Consider the following 11,085-nt stretch of genomic DNA (forward strand, 5'->3'; position numbering starts at 1 on the left):
CTCTCAGCTTCCCCCACTCCACGTGGGCCCAGGGAAGGTGGGGGCTGGGGGCCTTGAGACTGTCCTACACCAGAGGGCCCCCAATCAGTAAGGGGGCACCTGCGGATGAGAGAGAGCTAAGGAGAGAGAGAATGGAATCCGGGAGGAAGGAAGGGGCAGGGACAGACAAGCTGGTTCGGAGTGGGGGGAAGAGCCACGAGAGGAGATGGGAAGAGAGGCCTTGGGAAGGGGCAGGGCTGAGCGAGGGGATGGGTGCTGGGCTTCAGAGCTGTCCTTCCTGGGAGCTCTGGCCTGGAGGGCGACAAACTCCAGACCCAGTTCTGTACGCTGGTCCCCACCCCCACCCCCACCCCAACTCAGGAGGCTCTGTGGTTTCCCAGGCCCAGCTCTGGGTTTGGCCAGGCCATGGGGGAGGGGGGGGGGTCCTTCTAAGGCCTTAAAGTTGAAGGGGACAGGGTACCAAAGCAAGAGCAGGAACTATGAGTCACCAAAGGACCTCCTGCTGATGGCCACCTCCCCTCCCACTCTGGGTGTCTGCCGGGAGGTTTACTCTCTGCCATTTCAGACTGCAAAGTCCTCCAAAACCTTGGCCTTTGGGGTTGAACAATATTTCCTTAGCAACTGCCCCCTACAGGCCCTGTGTGGAACTCCAAGGGGACTTGCAGCACTGGGAGAAAGATTCCAGCAGTTCCTGAACCAGATCTTCCAAGAGGGAGGGAGAGCACCTGCACTCCCCCTACCAATGCCCCAGACCAGCAGCCCTGCCCTCTGCCTCCAAGAGGCCTGAGCTCCTGTGCCCGATGCCTTCCCTCACCCCCTTTAGCACACCAATCAGGCTACGTAGGAGCCCCCAGTCCCACCTCCCAGCTCCACACTGATGCCATCTCCAGACTAAAGGCAGCTCTGCTCCATGCCTCTGTCCCTGAGGAGGCAGAGCACTCGAAGGCCCTTCCCAGGTGACACTCAGCTCAGGCCTGGCTGCCCTCTGCCCCACCGCAGATAAGCCCAACCCTCCTCTCCTCCCTGGAGCCCCCGCTCCTTGCTGGCTGCCCCACAGGGCCCAGGCAGCACCCCAAAGCTAGGCCCTTCCCCCATTTCCAGCATCAGTCCAGAATTCAAAGCCTTTGGGTATCTTGGGCCATAGGTCACCTCATCCATCTTCCCTCAGGACAAACATTAGCCCAGCCAGGGCCATATTTACATTAGATAACTAGGTCTGCAGGGAGACAGGATATGGCCAGGCACCGCCAAGCACTGTGTTTCTAATCCACCCCGAGATGGAGATCAGAGGACCTCAAAGTCAGAAACGGGAAGAAGGACCCTACAGGCTCTGGATGTGAAGGAAGAGTGTTTCCCAAACTGTGCTCCAAAGAATGCTTGTTCAGCAATATGCACTGTGAGGAAAATTGTCCATGATCAAATAAGTAGGAAACTTAGCAGCTTCCCCTGGCTTCCACTGGCCTTGCACATTAACACATGGCTGGCGCTGACACAGCCTACACTTAAATCAAATGACAAATCCTCTTTAATCCGGCATTTCCCCAATTTAATTTAACCAAGCAACCCTTTTCTCAACCAACAGTTATTAACATCCCATGGAACTGATATTTCAGAGGATTATCCTTGGGAAAGACCGATTGTGGGTTGTTGATGTTATTAATAATTAATATCTATGGATCCCAATCCCTAAGCATTTTAAGTCTGCTTAAATCCCCCCAGGAACTCTATGAGGTACATATATTATTATGGCCATTTTATAAGTGGGGAAACTGAGGCACAGAGAATTAAGAAACTTGCCCAAGGTTAAAAAGCTATTTAGCTTCAAAGCCTGGGCTCTTAACTACCTTACCAAACTATGGAGATCCCCTCCTTATTTTCAGTATTTCAAACATATAACAATTAATTAAGTCAGTCAGTCTCATGGAATCATTATTATTATCCCATGCCAATCAGATGTTCTATAAGCAGATGTGTTCTTAATTAATTTTGATGGAGAAATACATTATGGCTTTAATAATCATGTATTCAGTGTCTGCTCTACGTAGTATCAACACCATACTGATTAACACATGGTACTTCATTAATGAAACTTTTTCAAAATCTTGGCTCTACAAATGGGTAGGGGAACAGAGAAGATAATACATTGATACCATGAGAGAAGGTGGGAGCCTCCTCTCTGCCCATGACACTGAGATGAGGGGAACTGAGGCCCAGAGAGGGGAAGGCACTGGCCAAGACACGAAGTTAGTCAGGGGCAGGTGAGACACACAGTCCTTGCCTCCCAGCCCCAGGCGCTTTCCTCCACCCAAGGCTGCAGGTGGCAGCCTGGGCTTGTGACCAGCTAGGCCAGAGGCAGGAGGTCAGGCCAGCAGGCCAGCAGGCATCTGAGGCCAGTGGGGAGCAGGCAGCCCAGCCCCGGCCAGCCAAGGCCGTTGCCAAGGGCTCAGAGTGGCTAGTTGTGCTCTGACTAGGAAACAGGCCACAGAGCGAGAAGGATCAGCGGGGGAGGGGGGGTGGTAGATGCACCCCTTCAGGCTCTGCATGACCCCAGAAGATGGTGACAGCCAGTGTCTGAGCTCCTTGCTGATGCCAGGAGGAAAAGAAAAGAACAGCCACCTGGAGTTCCCGTCCTATCTCTTAGTTTCTCGCCACCCTCAAATATTTATACTAATAATAAGTTCTCATACCCAGATATATAATTAATTTTTATGTCCAGTCACCTGGCTTCCTCAAGGCAATTTCTATTTCTCCAGCCAGGTTCCAGAGCCATCTCTTAGCTAAGCTGCTCCCAAGTTGGAGTTGCTGGCCCTAGTTGAATGAACTGACTCTGGTTACCCATGAGCCAGAGATCAGGGAAAAAAAATATTGGTTTTGGAATCAAGTATCCTGGGTTATAGTCCTGGCTCTATCATTTACCAGCTGTGTGAGCTTGGGCAAGTAGCTTTCTCTCTCTGGTCTTTGATTTCCTCATCTGTATAATATAAGGACTGAACTAAATATCACTCAGAGCCTGTCTGGCTCTGAGAACCTTTAAATCTATGGTGGGTTCAAGGAAGGGAGACAGAGTGAGGGAATGGGAGACAGCCGGGTGAGGACTCAGAGAGGCAGCAGCAAGTGTCTCGTGGTCAATCCTGACTGCCCAGCCCAGGAGGTACTGTGAGAGAGGATGCCCCAGAGGGACAGCAGAGCCCCTCAGCCAGGGCTGGGCAAGGAGGAGATGGGTAACACCTCTTACCCCCTCCCTCGCAAGGCCAAGCCTGACGTGGGCAGGGACCAGGCCGGAGGCCGACCTTCTGGCAACAGATGGGGTTGCCAAACTCCCAGCTACTTCCCAGAAGTCCGGTGCCTCCTGGGAGTGGCTCCACCCCCGCTGGCCGTCCTCCAAGCTGGGCACCCACGTCAGCAGGTCCTCCCAGATCCCCTGCCCTTTCACCCAGTGACATGGAACAGGCAAAGGGGCGGGGCATGCTCACCTGGGACCCCATACTTAGAGAGGCCTCCGTCTCCCTGGCCATCTCTCTCCCCTCCCCCTTCTGTTGCGTCCTGTTCAAGTCAGCACCTGAGGCTGAGGCTCCAAGGGTGACGCTCCTCGGTCGCCCTTCCAGTCACCCTTCCTACGGTGCCACACTGACTCCAGTGCCTGGGGGTGCACACTGAGTCAGGACAGCTGGGTGGGCTTGGCCAGCTCACAAGGCCTCTCCAGGCCTCCTGACCCCAACTGTGAAGTGGAGCCGGTCTCCACAGTGGCCTCCTAGGAGCCTCTGAGGACTAAGTTAACAATGCCCCCGAGGAGTCAGATCTTCTGATTGATAAGCCCTGGCCTGCAGTGGGAAGTGATACCCTTGGGGACATCTGACCCCAAGGGGCAGGCCCACCCAGGCCAGGGCCCCCCTGGACAGGGCAGTGGCTCTGTCCTGGTAAGAGCCTTGGTCAGGCCTGCATGAGTCACTTGCTTTGAGAGTTACTAAGTTCAACAGGAGGAGGGCATGGGGGGGACTGTCGCTGTGAACGCTGGGCCCCATGGGAATGGGTGCTTGGCAGTAGCAGTGAAGACAGGCACTGTGAGCAAAGGTGGCAGTGAGGGGGCCGGGCAGGTGGCCACTGGGTTTCCTAAAAGGCGTTGGGCCCAGAGAAGACACAGTCTATGAACAATCGCCCAGCGAGGAGGCGGGGATGGTGTTGGTGGTAGATGGGGGTCCCCTACCCTGAGCCCACAGAGAGCCCTGCTCCCTGGACTAGCTCTCAGGCACTCTCCCCCAGGGTCCCATCACGCTGGTTCCAGTGCACACTCTACAATCCCAAAGCACTTTCACACCTAGTTCCGAAGAACTTTCACGCCTAGTATCTTCTTTACTCCCAAGTGCAGCTCGAGCAGGCAGCCAGGGCGGGAATTAATAGCTTTAGTTCAACCCCTGCCCAGTATTACAAGGCAAAGAAGCCCAGAGAGGGAAAGGGATTTGCCCAAGGCCACACAGCTAGGGCCAGGCCCACATTCCCCACTCCCTGTGGAGTCTTGTCACCAGTGCTGCACCCGCCCTCTAGCCTGTGCAGTGCTGGCCTTGGGGACTTGAAGGACAGGATAAGCAGCAGCTCTGGCTCAGGACCTGCACAGCTGTCTAGGTGAGTTGTGGTCTGGCTGCTGCGGCCGAGCTGGCGGGCACAATCTGTTCTCACCCTGCTGGGCCAGGGATGGGCCAGGACCGCTGCTCAGCAGCTCCGTTGTCCAGGCCTCTGACAAAGGGGACACAGCCACTGGCTCGATGCCACAGTGGGGGTGGGGGAGCCCATTCTAAGGGCAGCCCCACACCTCACACACCCTGAGCAGCTGTTCCCAGACCTCATTGAGCTTTAAGATTCAAATGGCCCTAGGCTGGCAGAGATGCCAGCTTAACGGGAACACAGCTGCCCCCAGACCTGGTGCTGTCTTGGAAATGTGAGAGTCACCTGGCACTTCATCCGTTCTTCATCAGTGAGCCATTATTGAGCACTTGATATGGACCAGGCACTAGGCTAAGTGCGCCACATACATTATTGCACTTATTCCTCCCCAAAGCAGGTGACTCATTAGCCCCATTTTACAGATATGGAAACTAAGGCTAGAGAGGTTTCTCTCTCTCTCTCTCTCTCTCTCTCTCTCTCTCTCTCTCTCTCTCTCTCTCTCTCACACACACACACACACACACACACACACACACACTCCACCGTCAGGGCAGATCAGATACAAAAGCATGCATTCCCCTGCCCTGCAATTTAGACATCAAGTGTATTTTGGGTCCCCATGGGGGCAGTGTGGCTGACAATGTGGAGGTGGGAGTTAGAGAGGAACATGACAGGCCTTCCAGTGACACCCCCCACAAGGTAGTGTTTAGATGTATGTCATCCAGGGCCCTAGAGTTCAAAGCTGAACATTACCAATTCCATTCAAATAAGCAGAAATCACTTTCAGCTATGAGGAATCCAGGAGGACTGCATGGAACAAGAAGAATTTGGTTAAGATTTCTTAAGGCTTCGAAAAAAGGCAAAATTGGAAATGCTGCCAGCATTATTTTATTAGCATAATTCTATTAATAAAAGAAATCAAACCTCCATAGCTTGGTGAAAGACAGAGGTTCAGACCAGTGGACCTCATTTTACAAAAAAAAAAAAAAAACATAATCAGAAAGGGAGAGTAATTTGCCCAAGGTCACAGCCACTAGTGACAGGGCCTGAACTTGTGCCCAGAGTGTCTAAGTTCCCATCCAGGGTCATTTTCTGTCCAGGTAACCAGGCAATGGTTGGCTCAAAGGGAGGCTTTGCCTCTGCTTGGCTCCCGACTCTGTGAGAACTGGGGGTGGGGGTGGGGTTTACAGAGACTGCCTTGTTAGTGACAGTAACACACCTGGAAGGACACTCAGCTCCTGCTTGGCCAAGGGTAATGTCACATCCCCATGAGGGCATATCCTACTTTGGGGCCAAGACCAGGGAAGACTCCAGACCCCAATACCAGATTGGGAGTTCAAAGACCTGGAGCACTTACTCCTCTGTCTGGGAAGGCCAAGGCAGTTGGTCTCCTTTCTCTTTCTCGGCCACTTCGGGGCCAGCAGCCCCAGAGGCCTACCAGCCCCATAGCTTTGGCTGGCAGCAGGGAAATCATCGAAGGCTGGTCCCTGCCTCATTTTCCCTCGCTCCACAGTGAATCCCAGGATGTCAGAACCCATTCAGTCCAAACACCTCCCCTCATAGTCAAGGTCCAAAGAGCTCAGGGAGCATAACGGGGGTGGGGGCACTAAACTAGAACCCAGTCTTCAAGTGACTCTGGTACTCACACTCCCTCAGCTGCCTCTGGACACAGTTTCTAGGAGTTCTGAGAGCCAGCTCCTTCTCCAGCTACATAAAACCACCTGAGTTTTGAAGCCAAGCAGATTCGAGGTCAGACCCAGGATGCTCTGCTTCCAAACAGTGTGATCTTGGAAGAAATTAAGGGGCCCTTCCAGTTTCTTCCTTCTTACCTGCCTTCTGAAATTGTCACAAGATGACTTGCATAGGAACGCAGATATGCCCACGGGGGTTGAAAGGCCCAGGATCTGCAGGATGGGGAGGGAAGTGGAGGAGGAGGAGGAGGCTCTCCGGAAAGGCAGCCCCACAGCCTGTGATTTCTCTCCTCTTCCCGCTCTCCCCAGGCTATGGCCACGCAGCGCCCAGCACGGATGGCGGCAAGGTGTTCTGCATGTTCTACGCGCTGCTGGGCATCCCGCTCACACTCGTCATGTTCCAGAGCCTGGGCGAGCGCATCAACACCTTCGTGAGGTACCTGCTGCACCGTGCCAAGAAGGGGCTGGGCATGCGGCGCGCCGATGTGTCCATGGCCAACATGGTGCTCATCGGCTTCTTCTCGTGCATCAGCACGCTGTGCATCGGCGCCGCCGCCTTCTCCTACTACGAGCACTGGACCTTCTTCCAGGCCTACTACTACTGCTTCATCACGCTCACCACCATCGGCTTCGGCGACTACGTGGCTCTGCAGAAGGACCAGGCGCTGCAAACGCAGCCGCAGTACGTGGCCTTCAGCTTCGTCTACATCCTCACGGGCCTCACGGTCATCGGCGCCTTCCTCAATCTCGTGGTGCTGCGCTTCATGACCATGAACGCCGAGGACGAGAAGCGCGACGCCGAGCACCGCGCGCTGCTCACACACAATGGGCAGACGGGCAGCGGACTGGGCGGCCTCAGCTGCCTGGGCGGTGGCACCGGCGGCGGCGGCGACAGCGCGCACACCACGGACACCGCCTCGTCCACGGCGGCCCCCGGGGGCAGCGGCTTCCGCAACGTGTACGCCGAGGTGCTGCACTTCCAGTCCATGTGCTCGTGCCTCTGGTACAAGAGCCGCGAGAAGCTGCAGTACTCCATCCCCATGATCATCCCGCGGGACCTGTCCACGTCCGACACGTGCGTGGAGCACAGCCACTCCTCGCCCGGAGTGGGCGGCCGCTACAGCGACACCCACTCGCACCGCTGCCTCTGCAGCGGGACGCAGCGCTCTGCCATCAGCTCGGTGTCCACAGGCCTTCACAGCCTGTCCACCTTCCGCAGCCTCATGAAGCGCAGGAGCTCCGTATGAACACCCCCCCCACCCGCGGGGCCTGGACCACCTGCCAGCGGGGGCCGGGCCGGGGCTCCTGACCAGAAGAGCAATGGGGGGAGGGGGGTCCGCCAGGAGCACCCCCACCAGCCGCCTTCGGTCCTTGGGATGCCCCCAGTCCCCCACCACCACTGTCCCCCACCTCCCCAACTCCAACTGTGCCTGCTCGCACCAGCCGGCAGGAGACCGGGCTCTGAGGACTCCTGGAGCCCCCATCCGAGCCCAGCATATTCCAAGAAATGTGAAACTTGGGGGGTCTTAGAGGGAAGGCAGAAGCTAGGAGGGAGCCTCCCAACCCTTTTGGAAATCTAAGAAGCTCCCCAGTCCTCAGAGGCCCTGCTGGTACCCAGACCCCCACCTCCCCAGGGGACTTAGTGTTCCGCGTTGGTTTGCATCTCTCTATTTATACCTCTGTCCTGCCGGGTCTCCCACCATCCCTTGGCTTCAAAAGCCAGGGTGTCTTTGTCCAGGTCACCCCCACTCAGTCCCACTCCTCACCCCCTCATCCCCAGCTGTGTCTCCCGGCCTCTCACTACCTTCTGTGTTGTTTTGCATGGCTTCACCTTATGGAGAAAGTGGAAACCTCAGCAGCCCCTAAAGCTAGCCCCCAGAGGGCAGGACAGAAAGAAAGAACAGGCAGGTGGCAGGAGGGGGAGAGGGGAGCAGGGGAGGAAAGGCTCTAGGGCTTTGGGCTGTAGGGCAGTGGCACGGGTGGGTAGACCTAGTGGCCTCTAGTGCACTCTCTGGGGGAAGGGGAGGACTCCAGCCTTCCACACACTGCCCTTGAAATCCAGAACAGAACACCAACTGGCCACCCCTGGCTGCTACTGCTACTCATTACCAACTCTTAAATTTGTGGAGTGGGTTTTTAGCTTCCCCAAACCCCATCTGTCTATTCATTCGTTTGAGTCTCACAAAACTCCAAATAGTTCACCAGGGCTGGAATTCTTGTCTCTATTTCATAGACGAGGACACAGGTGAAGTGTCCTGCCCAAGGTGACACAGAGAGCAAAAGGCAAAGGGGAACGAGAACCCCCTTGCCTGTCATAGCCTGAGTGATGTTCCTTCCAGCTTAGAAGCAAGGTTCCTGCCCCACACATGCAGCATCCTGTGGGCGGCCGAGGCTTAAACCAGAACCACAAGCCCCGGGCAGGGACCTTGCTGATGCTCAGCTTCTGCTACTCCTGTCCCAAGACAGGGACTCTGAAGGGGCCCTTGTCTCTGGGCTACCTGCTTACAAGCAGGAAAGTCCTTGGGACCAAGGTAAGCAGTACTAGGTCAGGAACTGCAGCTCTGGGCGGTTGGAAATTGGGCAGAGAGGCAAAGACAGCCTGTCTTTGCTGTCCTACTGGGACATCGTCCCTAGCCCCGCAGCAGCCATTGTGGGTACCTGTGTCCCAAGTAGCTACTGATAAGCTATGGCCAAAATCATGAATACTCCTCCGAGCAGGAGGCTTAGACCTCTGTGCCCTCTGCCTGCCCCACCTGCAACTCAGAGGCTCAGGTGGAGTGTGGTGGGTGGGGGCATGCCCTCTACTCTCCCCACAGCTAGAGCTGGTAGAGTAGCTGGGACCGCATCAAGGTGGAGGTGAGGGACCTCTCCTCCCACAGCTCGGCCTTCCCGTGCTGCTCCAGGGTCAGCTCCTCAACTCTGCTGAGCAAGGTCAGCCCTGGCATTCAGTGAAGCTGGAGAGAGGGGCCTGAAGGATGGTCAGCCTCAAGCTCCAACTCAGCAATGTCCTCTAGGCCCTGGGAACCCCAAGAGGGAAGAAGTCCGGCCTGTCTGTGATCCCATCTCAGTGTAGAAGACCTGGCCCTGGTGCCAAGTGGGGTGGGGCCCAGGGCCTAGAAGAGTGCCCTCTGTTTTTATGTTGGGGGTGGGGGACAGTGCTAGCTGCCTCTGTCCTATGTGTGACCCTGCCCTCGAGGGGTCAAGTCCCGTCAGACCCGAGGGAACCACAACCAAAGTTGCAGAGAGATGGTGGAGAAAGAGGCAGCAGGCCCTGGGGCAGAGCACGGCAGCTTGCTGCTCTCCAAATGGGTCTTTCCTTTCCAGGGAACTGGAAGGCCAATGTCACTTCCCCGTCTCACCCCACACACACCGCAGGCAGTCTTTCTGCTTCCCCAATGCCTTATGCCTGGGCACACTGCCACAGAATATGCAATATGTGTGGGTGACATGTCCCCACACCCACACCCCACCCGGGCAGCCCCTGAATTCCCCAGGCTGTGGCTGCCAGGCCTCCCCTCCCCTTGGCTCCCCTGCCTATCTGTCTTCACACTGAGAATGGCGCCTAATAAATGCTGTCCATGGAGACCAGGGTCAGGCTCCAGCTCTTCTGTTATCATAAACCCTTACAGCAGTCAGAGGGCAGCCACCCCATGGTCCCCAGTCTGGGTCTACAAACACACCTAACTGATCGCCTCAGGCTAATCAGACTGGTCTGCGGGCCTTGGGGAGAAGCCTAATGGGGAGCACTCCTTTCCCTTTTGGGACTTCTCAGAAGATCCAGATTTTCTTACTATCATCCTGGAACACACTATGAGAACAAGAGCTTAGACTTCTCCCCATCCTTGTACATCAGTAAACTGAGGCTCATAGAAGGGCAGGTCATTTGTCCTAAGTCATACAACCATGAGTGGCAACCTAGGAGAACTGAGAATCCTCACTCCCATGTCCCTCTCCTCACACAGCCTGCAGTGTCCAGCCTGGCTGGACATACCCCAGCTACACTGTCAGCTAGGAGTGACATGCCATTCTCTTTCAGTGGACTCCCTGCCTCAATAACCTGATTGACACAAAAATGTCTCTTTCAAAGAAGACATATCACAAACACCTTTCTTCAGGGTACATCTTTTCTCTGGATCTAGAGGTTACACCTCAGATTTAGGTTTGGGCCTCAGAGCCCAGAACAGACCCAGGGAGCAGACCCACCCTGGCCAGCTGGTGCCAGCAACCAGAGTTAGCTAACCAGTGGCTTCCAAATTTCAAGGAGCACAATCCACAGTAACATCTAACACCACAGTCTACATACCTATCCAGCCCCCTATCTAGCTTTCATAAAATAATATTTGCCAGGCATGGTGGCATATGTGTGTAATCCCTGAAGCTCAGAAGGCTGAGGCAGGAGGATTGCTGGTTCAAAGCCAGCCTCAGCAACAGCAAGGTGCTAAACAACTCAGTGAGACCCTGTCTCTAAATAAAATACAAAAAAAAAAAAAAAATAGGGCAGTGGGTGGGGTGGGTGGTTCAGTGGCGGAGTGTCCCTGAGTTCAATCCCTGGTACAAAAAATACATATAAATAAATATGTAAATCCTATTCCATTGCATGTTATAAAATGCTGGTCATCACCCACTCAAGTGACTTATCCATCTGCTTGTGGTTTTGCTATGTGCAAACTGAAGTATACTTGAGAAATAAGGGGATGAAATAGGGACACTTTCTCCAAATCCTCCCTCTTTCACA

At 55.0% G+C, this 11,085-nt stretch overlaps 1 protein-coding gene across 1 annotated transcript in view; it reads left to right on the forward strand.

The window, feature by feature from the left end:
• Positions 1–9,940, forward strand: part of Kcnk3 (potassium two pore domain channel subfamily K member 3) — a 35,627-nt gene extending 25,687 nt beyond the window's left edge. Inside the window, exon 2 of the mRNA XM_046441425.2 lies at positions 6,660–9,940. Within this exon, the coding sequence (XP_046297381.1) occupies positions 6,660–7,597 (938 nt within the window). The 3' untranslated portion in view covers positions 7,598–9,940. The remainder of the gene's footprint in view (positions 1–6,659) is intronic.
• Positions 9,941–11,085: the final 1,145 nt, after the last annotated feature.

This window comes from Marmota monax, unplaced genomic scaffold (assembly GCF_021218885.2).
Source record: "Marmota monax isolate L192 unplaced genomic scaffold, Marmota_monax_Labrador192_F-V1.1 WCK01_AAM20220418_F8-fsc00010, whole genome shotgun sequence".
Lineage (NCBI taxonomy): Eukaryota > Metazoa > Chordata > Mammalia > Rodentia > Sciuridae > Marmota > Marmota monax.